General features: G+C 40.2%; 1 protein-coding gene across 7 annotated transcripts in view; it reads left to right on the top strand.

The window, feature by feature from the left end:
• The first annotated feature begins 7,871 nt into the window (after nucleotides 1-7,871).
• The window catches only part of rnpc3 (RNA-binding region (RNP1, RRM) containing 3), a 142,964-nt gene continuing 125,244 nt past the window's right edge, over nucleotides 7,872-25,591 (top strand). For 3 of the 7 annotated variants that reach the window (XR_007809320.1, XR_007809319.1, XR_001963438.2), the window contains exons 1-15: nucleotides 8,453-8,609; nucleotides 8,685-8,732; nucleotides 8,865-8,974; nucleotides 9,157-9,246; nucleotides 11,656-11,767; nucleotides 12,417-12,485; nucleotides 13,879-14,021; nucleotides 14,270-14,395; nucleotides 14,777-14,925; nucleotides 17,164-17,349; nucleotides 19,158-19,252; nucleotides 19,511-19,569; nucleotides 20,862-20,994; nucleotides 22,656-22,733; nucleotides 24,921-25,044. Coding sequence is in view for 4 of the 7 variants with exons in the window: in XM_018698276.2 (XP_018553792.1) it covers nucleotides 8,457-8,609; nucleotides 8,685-8,732; nucleotides 8,865-8,974; nucleotides 9,157-9,246; nucleotides 11,656-11,767; nucleotides 12,417-12,485; nucleotides 13,879-14,021; nucleotides 14,270-14,395; nucleotides 14,777-14,925; nucleotides 17,164-17,349; nucleotides 19,158-19,252; nucleotides 19,511-19,569; nucleotides 20,862-20,994; nucleotides 22,656-22,724 (1,542 nt within the window). In the remaining 3 variants the exon portion in view is untranslated. Of the gene's footprint in view, nucleotides 7,945-8,452; nucleotides 8,610-8,684; nucleotides 8,733-8,864; nucleotides 8,975-9,156; nucleotides 9,247-11,655; nucleotides 11,768-12,416; nucleotides 12,486-13,878; nucleotides 14,022-14,269; nucleotides 14,396-14,776; nucleotides 14,926-17,163; nucleotides 17,350-19,157; nucleotides 19,253-19,510; nucleotides 19,570-20,861; nucleotides 20,995-22,655; nucleotides 22,734-22,886; nucleotides 23,255-24,920; nucleotides 25,062-25,591 lie in introns of those variants that run through there. The other 4 variants (XM_018698276.2, XM_018698277.2, XM_018698280.2 and 1 more) reach the window with 4 other exon arrangements.

The raw sequence follows: 25,591 nt of genomic DNA, 5'->3' as shown, positions 1-25,591 counted from the left end.
CATCCCAGCTTTTTATCTGGTGCCACCAGCAGCTCAAAGCTTTGACTGACCCTGTGAAATATCTCAACCTCAACTAGACAGATTGGCACAGTAACTATCAGATGGATTATATTTTATCATGATTCCCAGATGATGACTTCTAATGACTGTGCTGATCCCCAGACTTTTCCTTTTCCTTTGAGTGAAATATCTCAACAACTGATGGATGGATCACCATAACATTTGTTACAGACATTTCTGTTTCCTTCAGGAGGAATTATAGTAACCTTGATGATTCCCTGACTTTTCATCTAGAGCCATCATAAGGTCAACATTTTAATACCTATGTTTATATCAGCAAAACTAATGACATTCCTGTAGTTTGGTTCTCATAAGCAAATATTAACATTGCACTCGATAACCTGCCAACAGTGTCAGTATGAGCTGTTAGCATGCTGACATTTGCACTAAGCTCATAGCAGCACTGTGCCTGTGCACAGACAGAGCACAGAGCTGTTGGCATGGCTGTAGAGTCTTAGTGTTGTTAAAACAAATCATACTTGCAAAATCCAGGCTTCAATGAGACTATGAAGGATGTTAGAAAAGGTCTTCACGTGCACTGTACTTGGTTATATGAGATATAACAAAAAGACAATGATTGGTTAGTGCTTGTGTGAAACCAAAGACCATGAGCCTATTGCTGGAGCCCTCTGTGGACATGTGATGGTGTCGAAACAAGCTGTTGAGTAGGAAGGAAATGTTTGAAGTGACATGATTTAAGTTACATGTACACATGCATAATGGGGAGTCATAATTTGCTGAGTCTATGTTGTCTTGGATAATGAAAATCATCTGTCATGTTCAGCATTTTGTTTTCATTTGTGGGATTACAGACAGATACACTGCAGAGCCTCTTCTCTCTGAGTGGCACTCCTTCAAACAAATTCATGCATTTGGCGTGAATTTACTTTTGGACCTGGGCTCTCGCTAATGTCACTCATCCTGTAACTTTGACCCTGAGCCATTACTCTGCAGATCCTTAGATGGTATCTCTCTGTGGTCGCTAGTTTTCACTGTTGAGGTCTGCAGGCAACATTCTTCGCATTCTGCCTCGACCCTGGATTCCTGACCTCCCCTCACCCTCTGCAGTCTCCTTCCACAGTGGGTGACACCGCGCTTGATCCCTGCACACTTTTTTACCTTTCTCCACTGAGCCTGCTCCTACGTGGCCAGGAAGGGAACAGCTAAGTAAACATGTGAATTGGTTTAAGCCTGCCCAATGGCAATGCAGGTTGTATTAACCCTCATTACCATTAATCACAGAGAGCAGTTCAGAGCAGAAGTGCGTGCACTGGTCAGATGTAAACTGTTTACATAAATTCTGAAAAGGAGGACTTTGGTTTTCACCTGTAGAATTACATGAGATTGGTATCTCCTCACTCGGTCTCAGACAGTGATTGAAAACAGGATGGAAGAATGATTTGAGTGCAGCAGCTATAGTTGTGAGACTGTGTTACCTCTATAGCACCAAAATGAAGACTGAGGTGATGCCTGCATCATTTGTCTGATGTCTGGTGTAGATTTTGTGCATGTTTGTGTTGATGTTGAACTCAGCCATTTCCTCTACATCACCACCTATCAAATGCTTTCTGAGAAGTGTTAATTAAGCAGAGACTAACCACAATTTGTGTTATTTCTGACTTAGCCTGGACTTCCGATCAGCTGTGAGGACTCCTGAGAATTAGAGGTTACTTCAATACCTGATTCCACCACATTCAATGATTACCAACCTCTGTCACATCCAGAATATGCAGCTTTAAGTTTGCACATCACATCTCCCTTTTCTAAGCATTGTTTAGGTTTAAAGCGAAAACAGAAATGATCTTTTATTCCCCTGAACGTCTCTGAGTCATTTCATATTACAATTAATGATTGTGCAAAAGAGGACGTGCAAATCAGGGCCAGTAAACATTTCTCTTCCTAAGAAACAGAATCAGACAATAACAACTATTGCATAATATATAAAGACAGTTAAATGATCAGCTTGATACCAAAGATATGACACATCTGTGGTCCACATGAGTCCTCGGTACTCACACGGCTTCATACAGTGTATGTGTAAGCAAGATAGCTCTGTCATCCATTCTGACATGAATCAAACACAGTACTAACAGCGTGGTGTGTCTGTTGCTGGTTGAAATATAAGTCATATGGACAGTCAGACTGGGACATTGTTCATATAAATGTGGGACATTTTTACCTGTCCTCTGATGAAGACCATCTGTCTCATAGTCTGGTCTGAGTACAAGGAAACTGAATGTAGAAGCAGACACTGCTGCTTTTAGATGCTTGTAGAAACATTTTCTTAGTAGTTGCTTTTGCATCTGTGAGTCGGTTTAATGACATTTAAACATCAGTATCAGTTCATTCACTTCCACTCCCCTGTAACAACCCCAGCTCACCAAAGTCAGACAGCATCCAACCCATGTTCAACCCTGGTGGAGAGGACGGAGGGTTGGCTGACATGGGTCAACCCATACAGATAGACCTCCAACACATGTCGCTGTGTCAGTCTGGATGGGGTAAACATGGTAAACCTGATCCAGGATATTACCTGTTAAACATCAGCATTCAGCTCAAAGAAACTAATGTTTCACTGTTTTGTCATTATTGTTCCTTTAGCTATTATTATTATTATTATTATTATTTTGACTTAGTCTGTGTATCTGCAACCAACCCTGAGTCTAGTTCTGACTTGAGGTTTCTGCCTCTTAAAAGGAAGTTTCTCCTTGCTATAGTCACCTAGTGCTGTCATGGTGGAACTGTTGGGTCTCTCTCTGTAAATTTTATAAGATAAAGAGTGTGGTCTAGACCTGCTCCGTATGTACAGTGCCTCGAGATAACTTCTGTTGTGAATTGGTGCTATATAAATAAAATTTGACTTGACTTGACTTGACTTGACTCAGAGCTGTTTCTCTGTGTGAACAGCTGTGGACCTCCATATTGGTGCCAGACATCATGCCACCAAGACTTGTGATGAAACTGTCAGGCTTCCACTGATATGACCAGTAACTGTAGGTGCAGTCTGACAGGTTATTACAGATCATGATCATTAAACACAATAATGAGTAAGTAACAGTCATTGTAACAGTAATAGCCTAGTCATAGTAAAAGTCTAATAAAAATCTTTCAGGACAGTCTCTGAATTTGTGAATGTCACAGTGAAAGTAACAACTTACTTTGTGCAAATGTGTAAATAAACTGTTCAAACAATTAGCCTGGCTTGTACACGTCTGTAATCATGAATGTCCCAGACTGAAGGATGACTGCTCTGAGAGAGAGGACAGCACAGACTTGAAACCCAACTCACTATGTACTGGCATTCCACACCAATCCGAGAGATGGACTTTGTCAAACACTCACACATACACAGAGTTAAACAGACAGACAGGAAGAGGAAGGGATGCAGCTGTCGCCTCCTGATGCTGTTAAAGGAATATTTCAACATTTTAGGAAATGAAGATTGATACCTCTCTTACATCTGCCGGTTTGATATGAAGCAGGAGCCAGCAGCGGGTTAGGTTAGCTTAGCTTAGCATAAGATCATAGCTCTGTGCAACAGTAATGAATCTACTTACCAGCACCTCTAAAGTTCACTCATTAACACCTTATATCTTATTTGTTAAACCATTCGTGTAAAAACTTCAGTTTTTGCTTTGACACAGGGTTTCTTATTTCCTTCTTTCAGGTCAGGTTGTTGATTATTGAAATAGAGGATACTTGAGAGGAAAATGCTAAAACTGAAAGATGTGAGACCCAGTAAACCTGAGGCAGTTTTCCAGTGAATAAACTGTCTGGTCTGTGACATATTTGTAGAGGCACAATGGAGGCATGATATGCTCAGGTCCTACGTTTTTCAATGCAGTTTCCACGTAGGGTGCTGGAAATACACACTTTCTTACCACAGAGGCCCCCGCTGCTTCATTTATTGCCCCAACCATGAAAGAGTCCATTTAAAGCCTCAGAGGTTGGACATGACCTGAGTTTACTGTCTAGGGTGTATTAGCCTTCCCTCTGTGCCCAGTCAGGGGAAACACAGGCCATGGGGAGTTGATCAGGACTGTAGGACCCTGTTGAACCTCTGCAAGACTACTGCGCATATTTTGTTCCATAATATACACTGAGTCATTATTCAGTGTATATTATTTAGTTTCCAGATAAGTCATACTGTGGCTGCACCTGACAATAATGATCCTCATGAAGTGTTTGTCTTGTTTTTTATTAAAATTTTATTTGAATTGGTTCATTCTGTGTGAGTTCAAATGCTGAAAATCTAGGAATTTATTTTTTTTATTAGTAAATCCCTCACACTCACAAACAGGAATGGATGTGTGTAGCTGCCAGTTTTTTTCATCTGAGGCTTGAACTTAGCTGGAAAGTATTTCTGTGGTCGACCTCAGAGGATAGATGAAAAACTGGAGAGACATGAGCAGAATTATGAGTGCTGACCTTATTTCTGTGGCAGCCATTTTGAACAAACAGGTGGGAAACTGTGTCTGGAAACTTACCATCAATATAAAAGTAGCATTACTTCAACACATACTGAAGCAAGATGAATTTATAAAAAAAATTATGATACTGGCATTTTTTCCTTTTTGGGTGTTTTTCCTTGTTTTTCCAAATTATTTGTAATTCTGTTGGCCTGGTGAGGGGGTGGGCAGCCATGTGTCTTGTGACATAGTGGTGAGAAGAACCTCGTTTCACCAGGAAGGCATAACATAAGCAGAGGTTCATAATGTAAAATCTAATAATTTGCTGTCCCCTTGAGAGTTAGATAATATCATTATCTTTTCAGATCCTGAGTCCTGTATCCAGATAAATCCTGACCCAAAGCCTGGTCATCTCATCAAACTGGGTAAATAAGCAAAACCTCAATACCACAGACAGCCGGGGGATACCAAACCAGCCAAAACCCCTGGATGAAAAAGTGGTATCTTCTCTCTTATGTGCTGTTCAGAGCCTGTTAACTTGATTGACTCTCATATTATCACACTCAGGCATGTTTGTTGCTGCTTTCTTGTTCCCCCTCCCTCTTATCCACGCTCCACCCTTACCTGTCCAAATTTGGGATTCGTGGTGTCAGTTACCGTCAAAAATAATCAAACCACACATGAACGCCTCTTAAGGTCCCTTCAGAAAAATATGACTGAGCTCACAGATGGTCCTGTATGTCCATTTTTTTCCAGCCCATGAAGGATCAGTGTAGTTAGAAGGAGTGGTAATAACTAACCATAACCCTCTGACTGAACAGACTGAGACAATGAGCACTATGTGTACAAGTGCACTGAACCAAAGATGAAAAGAAAAATAAATAGATTCACTTCCTCTCAGATTGTCTCCTGAATGGAGGATGCTGTTTTACATTGTGTGTTCACTTCTCTCTAATGACTCACACTGTTTTTCTAATGGATTATCAGAAGGCTGCTGAGCTTTCCTAAAGCCCTCTGACTAGAACAGGAACACTGACTCCACATTCAATCAATGTAACTCTCTCTAGACCAGAGCATCAGCTAAATGACTCAAATACAAACATCAATATTCATCATGGTGACTGCTGTGTATTTTATAATGTCTTGCTGACAGAAGCAAAGGTCTTTCTCTGACTCTATCATTACCCCATCTTGCCTATAGAGGCAGTAACAGCCCTTCACCTGTCTCTATTACCACTCGAAACTCTGCGCTGTTTTAGTTTTTACTCAGGCTGGGACACTTTATTAAGAAGGAGATGTGGTGCAGTCAGTGGTAGGGGTATGGTAGACATGATGTTTGTCATAAAAGTTGTCAGATCTGAACATTTTGCAGGTACTAAATATTAGCCATCAGCCACTGTGATAGAAACTGAGTCACTCCTCCATCACGCTCAGTTTTTCCCTCCCCAGCCACCACAGCAGAGATCAGTGTCTCTCCCCCTTTTCCTCGCCTTCAGTCTGATGCGTTACGTCGGAGGGAGGAAAGAGGATCGAGTGTCCACCGTTCCTCCCATCACCTGTGAAATTTCAGAGCCAGGCCACGGTGAAAGGGGGTATTGTGTCCCCCTGATGAGGAATGCCCTTGCGTCGCTCCTCAAAGAAAAGGCTTCATTTGGCCAGGAATTTGGAGGCATCTCGAGAAGTGTAGGGGAGATTTTCTCGGGGGTGGGGATGAGAAGCTGAAGGCCTTCATAAGGCTGGACAGGAGAGGGACAGACCTTCCCAATCTCTGTGGTCTGATACATTAGCATTCATCCTACAGAAAATCACCTCAGGACTGCAGGGGGTAGATTTAGCATTTTTGTGATCCTTTTAAATCCACTAATGAACAATCTGATCTTTTTATCTCTAGGAAAGGTGAATAATAGGAGACATTTTTTACTTTATCTTCAAACATGATACTCTTAGCCTGTTTAAATTTATGAATATTTGTTAGAGACTGGAGAGAACTGAGAGTCATTTTATCCTACATACAGTAGTTTGAATAGTTAGATCCACCACTGCTGTAGCAGCTGTTAATTCATGTGGCGAGGCTGACACCTGCTGGTGACAAACAGCAACTACACTTCCATTCTGTAGGGCTGTTTATTGAGATACATTACATAGTGGAGGATTTAAAAGCTATTAAGATTACTAACATGACTATTTGAAAGAATATAAAGAACGTACGCATCTCTATTATTCCCACCCAAGAGTATGGAACCTGTGACCACTACAAAATAATTTCAGTTGGAATCTGAGTGTCTCAGTTTGGTCACTGTATTTTACTCAAGAGTTACTCTGTTGACATCTCTGTGCTGACGCTAATTTAACCATTTGTCTGTGCTGCAGTTTCTGACTGTGGCCACTGGAGAGCAGTGAAACCACATGACTCTAAATACACCCAGCTAAACCGTTTTCTCCATACAGTGTCAGTACAGCCGAGAGACTCCTGAGAGGCAGGTGTGTGTGTAAAGTAAGGGCCACCTGACAGATAGAGACAACTAAAAGCATCAGTTGGACAGTTTTCAGCAGAAAGCATTTCTCTGCATCAGTGGAGAGGAAGAGAAGCTTGTTAGCACTTGCATTAGCTTGGATAGTCAGTGGAGCTGGGCAATGTCACATGTGTATATATAAATAAAAATGTTTTATTTAAAATAAAATGATGCAATAAACGTGTGTAATTTCTAAAGGCATAGCTTTTTTCTTTATTGCAGTAATTATGAAAGTTAAAAACCAAAATGCAGTATCTGTACTTCACTCTGGCTGTGTACTCTGTGAGCTGTAGGACTCATCCTGTTATCTGTAAGTAAAAAATATCAGTTTAGGTGAACTGACAGTTTGACTCTAAATTTTATGTGATGTGCTGGTTTACCTACCTTTAAATCACATCCTATTATGTATTAAAATGTAAATGATTTGATTTGACAAATACAAGAACAGATAGAAACTCAGCTCACTTCCTATTCACTTCTTATGGATCTTATATAATAATCAAATTACAATGAATTCTCTTAAACAAACTAAAGTCCATCCTGAAAGCCTTTTCTCTCAGCTTCACAGCCTGTGTGGTTGCCGCAGTCTGTGTTTCCCTCATCACTGGTGGCAAATAAAACCGTGGTCACTGCACAGATCAACACGTCCTGAGACCTGGCAAGACCTGGCAGTTCATTTTTGTCCTCTGTGGGGGACATGGGTCTGAGACCTCTAACTCAAACACCATTTATTCAATCTGTCTTAGTCCTACTGTACCCTCAAGATGACATCCTGGGCTTTCTAGTGATATTCCAGTTGTGGGGGTTTGGTGAACAGAAATCAGGACAAAAACCCTCCAGTCCAGCAGGTGGCGGTAAAGCTTTTTATTGTTTGTCATTGTTAGAAGAAGAGGCGGGAAGTGAGTGTATTTGTTTACTGGCAGCCAGTGGCAGGTATGTGATACAGTCCACGGATTGAACACGTTAGTTGTGCTTTGAATCAATTTTTTAACAGTTATTTTTTTGCTGCTTGTAGCTCCATACTACGGCTTTGTTTTGGCTTGATGAAGAGTTGGCAACAGAGGAATAAAACGGTGATTTACGTGTCGGACCAGCACGTAGCTAAGGCTGGAGCTAGCCCAGTGTAGCTCACCACGGCCCTTCATTCAAATAAATAGAACTTAAACACTGTCTCGCCGGTCAGAAAACATGCAAATCTGATAGATCACGATTGAAGTTATTTAACAAATTGCCAGGGTTGGGTCTTTAATTCGGCGGCATTCGTTTTTAAAAATAACTCACGTTTAAGTGACTTTAAGTTCGTGTTACCCTCTCTACAGCCTCCTTATGATCTGGTTGTCTCATTATTTATACAGAGGGCAAAATATCTTAGAAGTACTTGATGAACATGTCTCTGTCACAGCGAAAACAGCTATTTATTGTACATTGTGTTCATATTGACTTGACTTTATTGTGCCTGCTGTCCTACAGTGAAATGGACAAGAATGAGGACCCTGTCCAAACAAACAGCAGTACAACACTGCTCATCCGCCACCTACCAGCTGAGCTCAGCCAGGATGAAAAGGAGGACCTTCTTAAGTATTTTGGAGCTCAGTCAGTCCGGGTCTTCTCAAACACGGGTTGTCTGGTAGGTTGTTCCTCTTTGTGAGCGTCTTTACATTGTGAAATCTGTTCTAAAGTTAGATATTTTCACTCTCCACAGAAACACACAGCCTTTGCAACATTTAGAAGTGAGAAGTCAGCTGCAAAGGTGAGTTTTTACTCTACAGTGACTAATTAGATAAAGTTTCAGAGGACACAAGCTCATAGTAATGTAGACATAATGTGATTTTCTCTTAATCTGCCCTGTATGTTGTTCAATCTCTGTCGTGTCTCCTTTCAGGCTCTTACCAGGCTCCATCAGTTAGAGATTCTTGATCACAGGCTTGTTGCAGAATTTGCTAAAGGCCAAGATCACATCACAGTATTAAAGGATCCACCGGTGTCCGACAGGTACATGGCTTGAATTGTATGAATTAAGAAACAGTGTTGTTCTGGACACAGTCACTATCAGATTAGTAATTAAATATAACAGGCTGTTGACCCTGTGAGTTAGAGTCTTTGTTGTTGTTGTCCATAGATCGTGTTGAAGAAACAAATTCTCTCTGTTTTTTTTGTTTTTTTTTATCCCACAGTGGTAAACATGTTAAAGAAGAGAAGAAGAAACAGGAGACTCCACAGCCAGATATTCCCCTCATAGAGACCGGTGTTGCACCAAGCCTCGGGTAAGTGTGTATGTCATTCTGCAGCTTTTGATATAGATGTGATTGGTTTATGTTTTTATTTTAATCTTTGTTAATTTCTCAAACGTTGAGTCAGGTGAAGCACTCTGTGTTCACCATTTAGCTTTTTTGCCTGATAAATCCTTAAGATCACAGTGAGTGTCTGAAATCTAGAGGCTTTAATGCATCAGTTATATACAGCCACAGTGTTGCTGTGTCATTCTCTGGTGCATTAATCTTTAGACATCTAAAGATTTGTTCTCGTCCTGCCTTGTGTGGTTAAAATACAGATTACGTTACATTCTACAGTTTGGTAAAAGCTCCTGGTGACCACTGGTGTAAGTCATCAGCCACTCAGATTAAAGCCGATTCTATCGAATATGCACGTGTGTGTGTAGTGTTTTGCAGACCTGGTCAGGGTGCTGTCAGTGTACGTGTGTAGAGTCCAGCTGACAGTGAGCCATGATGGCACTCTGAGAGCTGCAGTCAGAATAGTCAGCAGCATCGTGTCCAATTAGATGGTCAGGCCATCACTGAGCGTCTGTCCTGACAGTTGGTGGGACCAGGTGGTCTTTGATACCTCTTCCTTCAGTACTGACAGTCTGTGCTGCTGCGGCTACTGCAGCCCAGTGTCCCTCCCTTCATATTAAAGAGCGTCACATTCTAATGTTAGTCCTGATAAGACTTTATGTGTGGAAATGTGTTAGTTAGTGAGAGTTAGGTCAATATATTGATCCTGTATTGGATCCTGGATCAGCTGGTGCTGACCACCTCCTGATATGCTGCAGTTTGCACATTTATACCACACTGAGTCTTTATGAGAAGGCTTTAATGTGAATAAATGCTGATGAGACATCTTGGTTGGGTTCTATGCAGGTGTATGAAAGTAAATGATTTATTGCTCTTATTGTATACTACAGTTGAGAGGTCTGGTGTCCTTTAGTTGAAATACTGCAGGGACAAGACTATACTCTGCAACTAGACAAAAGCGCAGTGCTGCTGTTGCTAATGACGTCCAAATGTGAATGTTTTTATCTGGGTAGTGATTCTGTCAGTACATTAATGATGCAGTCTTAGCTCTGTTGATCTGCTACAGGAGACTGAGTTACTGTGTTAAACACACATCAGTCTGATAGGCTCTGAACCCTTCTCACAGTGATTCTTAAAAACAATATAATATTTCAGGTGGGGGGGGGTTGTCTTCTCCAGTGGTTCACTGTGCTGCAGTAAAAGTGTAGGGGATAAACACCAACCTGGATATTTTTTATCTTTGTTGCCCTCAACTCAGTTATCTTTGGATTCTGAAAGAAAAAAAACTATTTCTTGCTAAAACTGCATTGAATTACTGCAGGAACATGGCCACTGTATCTAACCACTTGTGGAGGCCACTCAGTATTTGGTAGTAAGCAGCCAACATTGGATGCTGCAGTGCTGCTAATGCTAGTGTTACTAACTTATCTGAGGGTGAATGATATGGATAAAATTCTACATAATTCATCATTGTCTATAATTTTACAGGACAGGGATATACAATATACATCATCATATTCATGCAAAAATCATACAAACATCCAGTATTATCATAAAGATGTCATACTCATTGAATTTGTCACATGGAGGAGCTGCCTGACAGACTGGGACACACAGTAACTACCATAACTACACATTTGACTTTAAAACACTGGATCATACTATGGTTTATTTTCCAAACCAGAATGTTGAATCAGACATATGCATTTGACCATAACTACAGCTGAGACTGAACACTGTTCAATGTCATTACAGTTAAAACAATTGAAGGTTTTGTCTTTGTTTTCTTTTATTTCATTTACTTGTTGACTTTCCTTTTTGAGAGTGACTTATCTTTATTATATGTTTTTTCTTTCACTGTATTTTCACATTATTATCAGTTATCACAGTTAACAGCCAATGAATCAAATCAACATTTACAATATAAAATCAAACAGAGAAAACAAAATATTTTCGATATTTATGTAATTTACAACATTTAACTAACTGACCTCTGACCAACAGTTTTGACTAGGAACAGGCAGATTAAATCATACACTATACTCCCCAACTTTGCTTTCCAAGTCTTTGCCTATTAGGCCTGAGTAGATACAGATTTATTCTCTCATGCTGTGCCTGTTCTTGCCTTATAAAAGTTATTACTACATGTGGTCCAGCCTCTGTGCTGACGTGGCAAGTTGGTCCCAATGTCCCTTAATGGCTAGATTTTACATTTTGTTGGCTGAGTGCTTGTTGTAAAGAATAAGTTACCAAGCTAAAGCTCAGTGGCTGGGCCACATATTCATGTGTCTCCATTATTTTGACATATTTTGTGAGCAGGTTGCAGCTATAGAGTTTCCTTTTAAGTAATTCTGTCTTTTCCTCTCACTCTCTCTCCTACAGGTTGAAATTTCAATCCAATCCCACTTTGAAATATTTATACCCACCACCTTCTAATGGCACTCTGACAAATATAACGCACGCCCTCATGAGTGTGCCAAAGTTTTATGTTCAAGTGAGTAAGTCCTGCCTCTCTCATATCATTTTATTTTTCAACCAGTACCAGCGCATCTTTGATATGCAGATGTTGGTCATCTGGATTCATTCTTTCCTTTTTTGGGAATTTGTATACAAAATGCTAAGTTGACAGCTGGCTTCTATCCTTCAGATTCATGTTGTAAAATGGAAATAAGACTCTGGAATGTGTGTCCCAGAGGTTTTTGAATTGCATCCAGCCTCTTAAAGATCAAACAGCAAACATTTGCCTTTTAAATTTCAATTTGGGGAGCAAGTATTAATAATAAACCATAAGTGGGAGGCATGAGTTATGGGTTTAACATTTCCCTGGGAGCCGTGCCGCCTGCATTTTCAGTGCTGCTACTTCCAGTGTCGACATCTTGGTGGTGCTGGTGTGTTGCAGAGAAGCTGCCTTCACGTTCAGCCTCACCACTGGTATCTCACTTCAGCCTCAATCTCACCTTGATCCTTGTATTTTAAATGAAAACGGAGAAGTCTTGCAATCTGTTTTACATATGGAGCCTGGGTTATAGGCTGCCTGTTTGACAGCTGCAGTATATTTATTTTACCAGCTCCCACCCAGCTCTCTGTATGAATCTTTAGACACAACCATCACTGCTCTAATAGTCACATCTTCAATTATACAGGTTCTTCATCTGATGAACAAGATGAATTTACCCTGTCCATTTGGTCCAGTCACTGCTAGACCCCCCATGGTAAGACTGTGTGATTGTTGGTTAGTTATTAGACAGTTAGTTAGTTATTTGATATTTGACGTTAAATAAGAATAGCTATGTTGTTATTATGGGGAGAAGTATGTAAATGTGTCAGAGATCATATTTAATGTAGAAGGAAGTAACCAGCTCCCAGTTTACCCTCAACAGCTTATTGATTTAGTAAACACACAGAGTTATTTGGTGGCTTTAGTCTATGCAGTTCATACACAGAAGTTGTGTGAGCATTAGGACTGTGTGGAAGTAAATGGACTCCCAAGTAGTGAAATGTGGCTGAATACTTTGCCCAAAGCAGAAAATATATTAAAGATCCACGGCAGACATGTTTAAAGACTCAAGGCATGTTGCATGTTTGATCATGATAACATTACTAGTTGTAATGTCACAGACTTTTGCTTGTACACAAACACAAAGGGAGAAACCTTCTACTTGCAGCAGATGAAAGTGAAAACAGCCTCTTGGTATCAAACTCTGCACAGATGTCGTGCTGCACAGTGGAGCTCAAACGTCACAGTGAAGAAACAATAAGCAAAACACATTTCACATTTCTGAGTTGAGGGGGAATTTAAGTTTGTGACCCACACAGCCATCAACACATCCTTAGCATTTTATATGACAATAAGAAGAAATCAAGACAACATGAAGCTTTTCATTTAAGTGTTTTACCAACATATTTTATATATTTCTATACAGTGAGAGTTTTTGTTTAGCCATAAAGTGGAATTATGGCTCAAGAGAAGAGCAATATTGCTTCATTTTCAAGAACAGGGAAGAGGGCAGACACTGGAAGGCTTTGTTTTCTTACACAATGTGTAATCTGAAATATGAGGTTATTTCTCTGTGGGGAGGGAGCTTGATTACACACACTTCAAGAAAACTATTTCAGTTCATTTCTTACCTATAGTACGTGTTGTATTAGAGCTAAAATTGTCAATTAGTTCTTCCTCAGAAAAATATTCTTTGTTTTGATAAACAATTTATTATTTTTATTATTATTTTTTTTTATACATGACAGAAAAATCACCTCAGGCTCTTAGAAGTTATGATGGACATTTTTCCATCCATCCAATTTTCCATAAATGAAACAAATGTTAAAATAATCATCAGAATAATCAGTAATGAAAATAATTGTCAGTTACAGCCTTATAAACTACACAGTTCACCACAGTTTTCTTTTTTGTTATTGCTGGGTGATATTTGAAAATATTCAGTAAATCTCAAAATACTATGATTTAATTGAAGCCTAATCTCTATCAATTCTACTATCATCATAAATGAATCCCAGCTCTGATCATGGACCTGAACAAAAATATGTGCATAAAATCATTTAAACCCAGAGGTATTTGTGAGATGAGACATGTGTTGTCTGCTGCAGTTTGAGCACCTGCCTCCTGCGCCGCCCATCCCCATGCCCCCTCCCTTTCCTCCTGACTACCCCCCTTTACCAGAGGAAGAGATGGAGCTGTCCAGTGAGGAAGAGTCAGAGTATGAGAGTGGAGATGACGAGGACAAGGAGAGGTGAGGAACAGATAACCACTCACATCAGAGACTGTGCAGAGATACTTCTTGAGGCGATGAATTGACTTTCATATTGTTTTGCATCATTCAGCCGCTGCCAGTGTGTTAATGTATCATTCATCCGTAATAATGTTTCTAGAAACACACGTGGCTTGAAGGGAAATGTCTTTAAATTCCAATGGCTGGGCAGTTTTCTTTGTCCAAGGTAGACATTTTCTCCCTTATTCCCTATGCTTGCTTTATTTCAGGATTGTTCGTCTGATGGGCCTGGTCAACCAAGCATGCAAGAGACCCATGAGACCAAAAACAGCTTCAAAGAGAAAGAAGCCCAAGATCAAGGATCTACTCTATGCTCCCAAACCAGACTCTCAAAGGTACACCAGAGGCACTCATGCATGTCACAGTCCTCACGCACAGCTCATCTCCAGACAGCATTCATAGGCAGCTAAAAAAGGACGACAAAAACCTCCAGACAATAAGTCTTCCTCATAAAGACAGCCTTGTGTGGCTCTGAGACTTATTGTCTCAGTGCGAAACACGCACACACTCCCTTAATGACAGACCACAGACTCTGTTTCGAAACTATAAACACACACACCTCACTGTCTCTTGGCCTCATGTTTGTGGACTGGGAAATATCTGGTTGACCAGAACAAAATATCCCAGGTCTGAAGCCGCTCAGGAGCCAGGTTTATTGTGGGTATTTTTTAAAAGCTGCTGTTGAGGGGAGTGCTGATTGTCTCTGCTGTCCTCAGTGCTCCAGTACTGCAGCCCTGTGATGTGTTTGAGCAGCCCAACCCTGCCGGGCCCAAGAAGATTGAATTCCACATCTCAGTTCCAGAGGTATCGTCCATAATGGAAGGAAGTGGGCTGGGTCAAGAGGCACAGTCTGATGAAGGCAGAAGTAAGGGGTCCCATTTATCTACATCCTTCAGTTAACAACCTTTTCTGTTAATTAACTATTTAGTGGTTGTGAAAAGAGCCTGTCACAAATCTCCACATCCCAAGTTGATGTCTTTGAACTGACCAAGTCCAAAACTGAGACATTTAGTTTACTGTAGAGCACATAAAAGCAACAACTCAACTTCTGAGAGGCTTCAATTTGAGAATGTTTGGCTTTTAGCTTAAATAATTAATTATCAATTAATCAGAGTCCATCAACACAAACAGGATTTTCAGGAGGTGTTCATTTGTTCTTGGGAAATTGAACAGTAGTAGAGAAGACTCAAAAGACAGAGAGGTGCTCCACAGCCGAGTTTGCAGCATCACTGTGCAGTATTACACAATCCATACAAGATTGTAGCATAGCCTGTTGCAGGCATTGGATCATTTCACACTGTTAAAGTATAGATCTACTTTTATTTCATTTAAGTTAGTGGACAGAGTTTATGGTAATGACCTTATGTAATGCCTTTTTTTAATTTGTTGAATTTCATTTTCATGAGCATACACATCATCATAATTTCAGCTTTACAACTGAGAGTTGTAAACAGTCATTACTCTGAGCAATCTTTCTCCTGATCGAAAGTAACTGTAGGAAGCTTGATGAAGGATTCTCAGGGTCCTCTCTGAGACTGGAATATTTTTAGTCCTGGGTTAACTTCACTAGGAGTGATTCTGAAACACTGAAGTCTTCATAAATACAGGCCCTGAACTTGTCAGTGAGAAATGGGATCAGTGTAGTTTTTGTCAAGACATATTCAGACTTATACTAATATCCACATGTCAGCCACTAATGAAATGCTCCAGTGGTACAAATTTAGTTGTTTTGAGTAACAAATAAAAGAGAAATGCTACTTTTACTAATGACTAGTCAAAATAAATATTACCAATACTGTAATCTATAAATGTATTGGGGGGAATCCATATAAAAAGTTCTTCTCTCTCTTCTGAGCAGGAAAAGCACTGTAAGAGTTTGATTGTTACTATACATCATGTTTATTATCACATTGAAGCAGGAGGTAGTTTGATACTGCTATTGACATAAGTTAAAGCCCGTACCATGGGTGAAGTCAGAGCCGAGTGTTACACAGCAGTATATCACAGCAGAAACTTGCACCAAAAAGGTTTTACCATTATCTGTATGAGGAAATGTCATTGGGGGCACAGCCTGTGTTACTTGTCAGCTGTGCAGTTCCCTGTTAGCCTTATCTCCCTTCTCTCTAACTACAACTTCACTCCCTGGCAAGCCCCTGAGAAGTAAAATAGATCTCAAAGTCAAACACAAAAGATTTCCTAAAGGCAGGGGAAAGATAAACTATGACAGGTGGCTTTTTGGATTAGTCTTGTTTTGGGGAAGTAGGGGTGTGGGATCCGATAAACAAGCTATTTAAATGAAAAGGGGAGGTGGGGGACAGATAAGGAGGAGGATAATTTTGAAAGCAGTGATCTAGTTCTCTGCCGAGAGTGTATCAGAAAAGCTCCCCAACACTTCTTGCACCAGTACACACTCACATACACCTTCTGTAGATGACAAGCTTTTTTTTTTTTTTCCATCCTCGGATTTGTACAGGCTCACTGCTCTTAGTAATTCCATCTACAGCGTGTATGTGCACATGCATGTCCTCCTCAAAACTCTGCCAGAGTTATCCTTTATACTGCATTTCAAACTCCTGTTTACAAAACAGGAGTGGATTTTGATTTGATTACACTTCTTTATTTGACATAGACTGAATGTGCTCATGGCTGAGACGTCTTCTTTCAATTAACAGAGCAGCCAATTTTCACTTTTAACATTATTTCTGTATTGATTATATTAAACCCTGATGAAGAAATCATTATTTTTTTAACACAGTCACTTTATAATAACGCCATGCTTAGAAATTTTAAACATCAATATGTTAAACTAATTATGACCAAGAGGATTTGCTTCCTCTCTTCCATCCTGAGCTTGTTTCGTTTACTGAGGAGGATAAACATTGTGGAAGTGATTATTTCACCATCTGCTATTGTTAGATGCTTTGAAAACTTCCATCTGTATTTGTGCTGGAGGTAGAGTGTCCTCACCCTCGTTTGTGTCATAAATCAATCCAACTGATTTCCCACTAAATCCAGCTCAGTGACACCTTAAATAAGAGGCATCGTAGCTGCTGGGAATTCTGTGCTTCTAATTAATCCATTAACATCTCCTATGACTTCTCAGAAGTGGATGAGACGGATGTCACTCCCCCTCTTGGTGATGAGAAGGAGGTCGTTGAAGGTTTTGGGAAACTCTACCCCAGCACCCAGGAGTCCCAACAGCAGGAGGAGCAGAGCGATGACGAGCAGGACCTCACCTCAGACATCATCTCTAGAAAGGAGCTGGAGAAAGGACGACTGTCAAGAGATGGTAAATATAACCTGTATGGATGTGGTTAGCACTGTCAACATCAAGAAAAAGAAACTGGTCATGAACTGGTGATCAGAGACAGAAAAACCCAAAAACCAGACCGTTGAAGTTTTTTAAAACCAACGTGAACAACAAGAAGCTGTGAAGAGTCAGTTTCAGGTTAGAGAAGTGCTTCTAATCATTTTTCACTTTTTCGTGTAAGCAAATGTTTTGTCTATCGGTGCTGTATTTTGCAGATTGATAGTGACAATATCCTGTTTGGAAAAGCCTCTCATACCCTCTCACAAATCCTGTTCTGTGTAGAAGTGATGCAGGAAGAAATGTATATCAGAAAAAAAATGGCAGATCGTGTGAGCAGTGAGAAGCATCATGGCTGAACAGAGAGGAAAAGTGCCAGCTGCAGAGAGACTGAAAGATCCCTCAGAGGGAGAGCAGCTAATATCAGCATTACCTTTCTAAGATTAAAATCAAGATGATAAGGACTGAGGAGCGATGTAGAAAGGAAAGGTAGATGTTGCTGTTGGTAATTAGCTGCTGCCTGTCTCCTGTGTCTTTATTATTATGTGTTCAGTTCTGAGTGCAAAACATCAAAGTAATGACCACTTGTCACCAGAGGTGTCACTGGTCCTCAGAGCAATTGTGGATTATTACCACAGACCGTGTTCAGACAGAGAAATGCAAACCTGACAGGAGCATTTGTCTTGATCCAGTGTCATCACATCCTGTTATGTCCCCTTCATACAAATTAAAAGACCAAATATCAGCCTGAAGTTACACTGTCAATAGAGCAACATTTGAATTCAATCTCGTTCTTGATCTTGCATTAAAATATTTATATATGAACACTGGATCAAATACGTGTAGTAGTGTATGTTAGGGTAACAGGTGAATGTTGGGGAATATTTTGTAGCTAAATAGCCACATATTTTTCTGTGGAGACGATGGAGACTAAAACAAGGCTAAGAGGAAAGTGAATATTGATTTACATTTGTTAGGTGACCAGAAACAGAACTCCACATGATGCTAATGTTGCTTCCACGTGGTTTGCTACAAGTTCACAATACCAGCTTTAAAAGTTGGTAGCATGTTTAAACATGTTTATCTCTGTTCCATCTCTGTAATACAAACATTAAAAGATCTGTTGGGTGCAAATCAACAGGTAATATTTCTACCATGTTAGAAATGTATCATTAGTTAATTCCAATTTCACTTGCAGTTGTATTTTTGTGAAAACAAATCCTGTTTAATTGTTGCTTTGGGTCTTATACCATCTGAATCCACATCGTATTTCTAACTTTTTCCTAGAATGTAAATCTAATAAACAAGATAATTTGGAGAAACACTGAGCTTGCATTTTGTATGAGGAAATTTTTTTTTTACCAACTTTGGGAACATGAATAATGAACCTCCTCATTTACAATTTCAGTCAGCTAGAACTGTGTTGTTTCTCCCTGCCTCCCTGTTCTTTACCTCACAGTGTACTTGGTGAGCAGGAGTGTCACTTTAACACTACACACCTGACACACATTGCTCAGGTGTGTTTTCTATGTAAAAACAGTAAAACAGGGTGAGATATGATACGTCCAACAGTGTGCATCAGTGCGTCTCTTAATCTGGTTCTTTAGTCCCATTCTGTCTTAAATAAATAATAATAAATAAATAAAACACTGAGTAGATGATGCTGAGTTGGAATGACTTTGAATTTACCCGTATGCAGGTGTAGGCAGCTCTATGATCCTTTGTACCTGTTTTTGAAAAGCACCTTGTATCAAGTTTTTTTTCTTCTTCCCTTCTCTCTTTTCAAACAGAGATAAAAAGGATGTCTGTGTTTAAAAATTACGAACCTGGTGAGCCAACCTGCAGACTGTACGTGAAGAATATTGCAAAGCAGGTGGAGGAGAAAGTAGGTGCATTTATAGAACTTGACCCACTTGAGTGTGTTTGTTTGCTTTACTGGATATGATGCTTATTCTGGAGTTTTTTATTTATGGCTTAAATCCATTATATATCATCACAATTCTGTGTTATTAAATATTAAATTCTGTTAAATGAGATGTAAATCCCCAGATCCTAAGATGTTTCTGCATAAATAGTCGAATCAACAATGCATTTATATTCATATACTGAGTAGATTTCCTGATATGCATCTTTTGTCTTCCAGGACCTGAAATACATCTATGGGAGATACATTGACCTCCTGTCAGAGGGCGAGAGAAACATGTATGTAAAGAGCAATTATTATATTCCTTCTTATTGACATGGTTTGTGTGTCACCCCATCTTCCCCTCTCGAGCTATTTTTGACTCTTAGTAATTTGTCACTTTCTCTTGAGAGATTTTAGGAATTCATGCTGACTGTGTGTTGTGTTATTAATAAGTATCTAACCTGACGTTGAGACCATGAGGGACATTTTCTGTTTGTGCATCAGCAGTACTTCAAATAAATATTCCACCTGAGTCATCAAACCCAGCTTATGTTGAGTGGAAGTCCAGACTCAGACTCAGATGTAGGTGATAAACAGGAGGGTGCTGCTCTGTCAGGGAAACAGCTTGTCCTCTGGTAACCTGAGTCTAAACTATGACCTCTCTCTGTCTGAGGGTCACCACAGTTTATCAACTTATCATTTAACATATTGTACAAGTAAACACCTTTAACATATTCTTAGAAATTCTGATCTCTATGTTACCATATCTAATTTATCCCAAAAATCTGCAGGTCTTCATTTCACCCAAACACAACAGCAGCAGATCACACAATCCCCACAGTTCATGCTGTAAAAGCTGATACAGTGTCTCAACAACAAAATGTGAGGAAACCTTCTAGTTTTGTTCACACGCTCCATTCCTCTGTCTTCTACAACTGTGTCATCTCATATCCAGGGCTAAAAACAAACCTGTGTCTTATTCCATCAGTAACAGACACAGTCGAGTGGTTTTTAGCCATCTCCAGACATAACGTTACGCTGATTTGGGTTGCACAATGTTGAAACTATTTCTGTCCAGTGTATTTATAATTTACCTGAAAGACTACAATGCTCTCCAGTGAAATCTAAATATCTTCAAGCTCTGGCTCCATATCTTAGAGTACATCCACATTAACCTGGTTGAATTTAAAAAATATAGATTTTTCTCTCCATCCACACACAGCAAAACAGTCTCCAGAGTGGATAAATCTTCAAAGGTTTTTCTTCTTTCTGTTTCAAAAAGATGACAATGGCCAGCACAGTGAGGGTCACAAGGTTGTGGTGGGAGGTGGGGCATAATAAGGCATAATAAGGGATAATAAGGGACTCCCTGCAACATCTAACCTTCATTGTTATATCTCATTTTAAATGTCAGTATTTTCTTAATTCCCCTGTGGAGAATGAATGCTGCTTAACAGGTGGTATTTAAGAGTTGTAGTTAAATCACCGTTTCACACTCGTTCTGGTTCCTCTTGTAACACTGACCAGCCACGCTGTAATGTTAACTCTGTGTGATGATGATGTGCCCTCGCTTTATTTTTTTCCTCAGGTTTGACATTGTGTTAATGAAGGAGGGGCGGATGAAAGGGCAGGCCTTCGTAGGACTCCCCAGTGAGCGGAGTGCAGAGAAAGCCCTGCGGGAAACCAACGGCTATGTTCTCTATGACAAACCCCTGGTCGTTGTATCCTTTTACTCTCTCTCTCACAGGATGACATTTTTATGTCTAGTGTCTGTAGAGTTGGAGACACACATGTACATAAATATTGGTTCTGTGCAGTTCTATTTTGCCTTCCACTCACATTATAGTACTGAAAATGACCCTAAAGAGATCATTAAAACAGAAGAAAATAAAATCCTGGAACTGACCGATGCACAGAATCACAGCTAACTTTAACACACATAAAATGGCATTAGTTTAATAGCTTTATTAAATGGACACTCCCCCTCACAGATGTGTTGTTGGCTTTGGCCCTCAGCACCTTCAGGAGGATGAGGACTAATTTCTGGCAGCTCTGAACCACCACCTGCTCTTCTCCTCTCACACCAGTGGTGGTGGTCTAATGGAAGAAGGCCAGTGATTCTGACAGTGGTTTAATGATCATCCTGTAACCGGTTAACTTGGCAACAGCATATTAGTCTTTGAGTTTAAATAATGAGCAGAAACATCTTCACTGTAAGTTACTTGAAGATGTAACTGACTGCAGTCCAACAACCAGCAGCCCCTGTGTTGGCTTGACCCCAACTAGAACAGAGCTGTGGTTTACTCACCAAACAGCCATTTAAGAGGTAGTTTGGAGTCTTGAAATGTGACTGTGTTTTGTTAACTGGAGGCTACTCTGTCCTGCAGAGATATTAACCTGATACACAGGCTACCCTCAGATGGTGTATCAATAAGATAAAAATTGCTAGATTATGTGCATGCATTGCTTCCTATGAATCTCTCACAGGAGGGTGGTCAGTCTGAAACCCGTGCAGGAATAGTGAACTCTGATGACCAATAAAAACTGCTCTACAGAGGTAATTCTTGCATGTAAACATGTTAAATGGCTGTTTTAGGACAGTATCAAACCTGGGGTTTTATTTCCTGAAAATCTTATTAAAACAACTTTGATAACTGTGCAGCTACCAGCATAAAGTGCCGTCTGCATTTTGCAAGACCCAGTTCAGATTCCCTGTAATGATTTTCTGAGTGCTCATGCTGCAGTGTGGCACCAGTGAATCTTCAAACAGCCTGCTACCACAGTGAGAGGGCTGGACGAAAAGCCAGCAGGAAATGCTGCTAGGTTTTAAGTGTGAGGTTTATTCTCAAACAGCACTACAATGACAGAGCCTCACACATCTGGCTCCTCTCACGTCCTTTAAGCCCGTCACATCTGTGTGAATGACAGTGGCTGTCATCGACGAAGTGGAAGGCGAGAGACCCAAACTCTTACAAGGTCCATTTTTGGCCACTAGTCTTCTGGCATTTATGAGCAAACAGCTGCGACCTTCTCTCAAATTAAATTGGAGGTGGAGAGTGTCACGAGGACGAGGCCCCCTGTGGCTTAAAGCTGCTGCTACAGCTCTAGGAGTAAAACATGACCATATGAGTATGAATGACCAGTCTGTGATTATAAGTTATCAGTCTGTGAGAATGTGCTGCAGTCAGCTCTTCAGTAAGGTTGGAGTTTTGCTGTATATTTTCTGTGGTGTGTTACATTTATAGGGAGACAGGTTGTTTATATTAAAAATACATTTCTAGTTGTAGGGACCATTCTTGTCCTTGAATAGCAAAGAAAATGTTGAGTTGAGGGTAAATGTTTACCTGTTTATTCCCAACAGACCTTAACTCTCAGTTCACAGCAGTTTGCCAGATCTGCGAGACCAAAACAAGACAACACAGAAACCAAGAGAGCTCCCAAACAGAGGTGAACTCAGCAGGTGAGTGAGACACTGGAGCTGTCAATAGATAACAGTAAATATAAAATCAAATTTTCACTTGCCTCACAGTCCTTCTTTGTGTAAAGAACAAGGCTAATTCTCATTGTAATGGTGTTTTCTTTTACATCTGTGTTCACAATTTATGTATTCAAGATACCAAGGCTTGATATTGTGGCCCAGCAGAAGCATTTGTATCCTTATTTTGGAATATCCTTTGGAAAGAACAAAATTAAAAGTGGGGCAGTTCATTTGTAGTTATTGTGGCACAGTTGGATCTTACACCAACAGGTGGATCATTGTGTAGTCTAACTCTTAAAGAACCACACTTTGTTTCTGAGGCTTATTGTGTCTCATACTCTCAGAAATGTTAAGTGTAAACTCTGAGCTGTTCTGGGGTCTGTTAAACTGTTTCTCTACTTTGACTGAATTTCAGGTGATGGTTGCCAGATGCATCTTCTTCTTCTTCTTCTTCTTCTTCTTCTTCTTCTTCTTTCATCATTAAATAAAATATTTTACTAAAATAGGTTGTGTCATGTTTTCTTTCACATGTCACCATTTGTGGGAACACTTCAGTCAAACTATTATAACTGATTATCTTCAGTCCCAAACTTTAAGTCCTGACAGCCGAGTAAATACAGACTGGGGAAGGTATATGAGATCTAGATTGGCTCTGCAGCAGATGGTGGGCTGTCAACACAGTGGAAAACCCACAGTCCTGAAGAGACAGCAAACAAACCAAACAGACTGCAGTCTGAGGGAAATTGCTGGGAGTGGGTTAGCTTACCTTTACAATCCCTGGCTGGCCCCATCTGTGTGATTATAGAGAGTAAACCTCGGAGGGTGAACTCCCCCTCAGTAGCCATCATATCTGAAGATTTGGAAATCAAATAGTTTTTTGTCCTCTTCAGGTGTGAGCAGTACTGGAAGTGTACTGGTTGCATGTCACTGACAGCTAAATTAAAGTTCATTGTGTCTGTGATCTTTAAGACTTTTAAAGAGGGGAAACATTAAAACGCTGTGGTGAGTTTGTGCCCAGACGCCGGTCTGTTCTGATTCAGTTTTACACCACTCTGGTGCTTTGACGACAGATGTAAAACCAGCCCCTTATTTTCTATAATGCATCAGCTCCTGCTCTTGTGTGTGTGGGCCTCAGACAAACCATGGTGGTTTGAGTCTGTGTCTTTCTAAAACAGGAGTGATGGAGCTTATTTCCACACCTACAGTACTGATGAAGGGCAGACCAAAAACACAAGCATATGAGATACACATAATTCATATACGAACTGTGTTGATATGTCGTGTTCTATCTGTTTAGTATCCACCTGCAGGAAGTAAAAGACTGACCAGATTCATTGCATTTTGCTTACTAATGCTATTCTAGATTTTTTTTTTTTTTTTTAAATCAGGGAAGAAATATTTTTCAAAGTTTACAATGTAATTACTTGCTGTGTATTTATTATTTTGCATTATTATATTATTTCAATTCTGGACCCATTCATTCACTGTATGTGAATGATATTACTGCCCTGAAATATGTCGGAAAGCAGCCACGATATCACAGGCTGATGTCTCATCATGCAGCCAGTTTGGGTCTGACAGGAGGAGAAAAGAATTTAATTTTGAAGAGGGCATGTTGTGCTATAAAAAAAACTTGTTACTGATTGAATCAATTTTGAATTATTAGCTTATACTCATGCATGCAGCACCACATTGTTCTGTTTGTCTAATGCAGCGATAATGTAGGCACCAGTTGAACTGACAGGGCTGTAATCTGTAGATGTAACTGTGGCAGCTTAATGGGATGTGAATGACCTCAGCATCCTTCAGAGAAAATCACCACAATTATACAATTATCTGAGCTTCCACTAATTACAATTTAAGGGCTAAAAGTGTGGCACTGTGTATTTTGTTATCATAAACCTAATCATTAACCTTTAATAAAGCTGTTTACATGCAGCTTTAATCTACTGATTGACTGTAATGGTTCACAGAAACAGTCTGATTTAATTTTTCAGTGAAGTGTGAAATCCATTGCAACACTCCTGGTTTTATTTCTCTGTGACTTTGCTGTGAGATCTGTTGTAGTTCATTAAGTTCCAGCCCTGCTAATGAGTTCAGCCTCTCTCTGGTTAAGATCCAGGCACACAGGGTTATTAATCACATGTGTTCGTCTGCTTCGACCCGCAGCTCATACGTCAACGCCAGTGTGAGGGAGGAGTTCCCATCTGTGCCCTACTCTGCCCGCCATCTCAACGATGACAAATGTGCCACCCGCAGTGGAAATATTGAGAGTTACCAGGACATTTATCAGGTAACATTTGAGCAATATGAAAGATAACCTTTTGTAAGTGGACGCAGATAAAGATGTATGTTCTGCCTTTCCTGTGCTCAGGCTCCATCTCTGGAATGCTGCAGCTACCCACAAGTAAAATCACGGTAATCTGTTTCTTATTTTGGGTTCAACCAGGTGTGTAGTCTGTTTCATGGATGGAGCCTGTGGATTGTTGGGTATATGTGCACATTGTAGGACATGAAGTCTGCCTTTGTGGTGCTTTACTTGTGCAAATCAAGTGCAACATTTACTCACAATCCTGTGAAAACATACCAGTAAAACTCAATACAACATTAACATGCCTCAGGCCATAAGGTATCTCCAGACTCCTCCAGGGACAACACTTGTGTCTGAATTTGCCTGCGGGCTTCTGTGCGATTCTGTCGAGATTTTGTTTGTCCTGATGCAATGCAATCTGAATTTTAATGCCTCCACATGCTGGTGTAGATCACCGTCCGTCGGTCCACTCTCCACACCACTGCAGACACAGAGACTATGAGCCTGTGTTGCTTTGGGGTTAGCTGTA

This window comes from Lates calcarifer, linkage group LG24 (assembly GCF_001640805.2).
Source record: "Lates calcarifer isolate ASB-BC8 linkage group LG24, TLL_Latcal_v3, whole genome shotgun sequence".
In the NCBI taxonomy this organism is placed as follows: domain Eukaryota; kingdom Metazoa; phylum Chordata; class Actinopteri; family Centropomidae; genus Lates; species Lates calcarifer.
The sequence above is the reverse complement of the archived record's forward strand: the minus strand, read 5'-3'. Positions and strand labels throughout refer to the sequence as shown.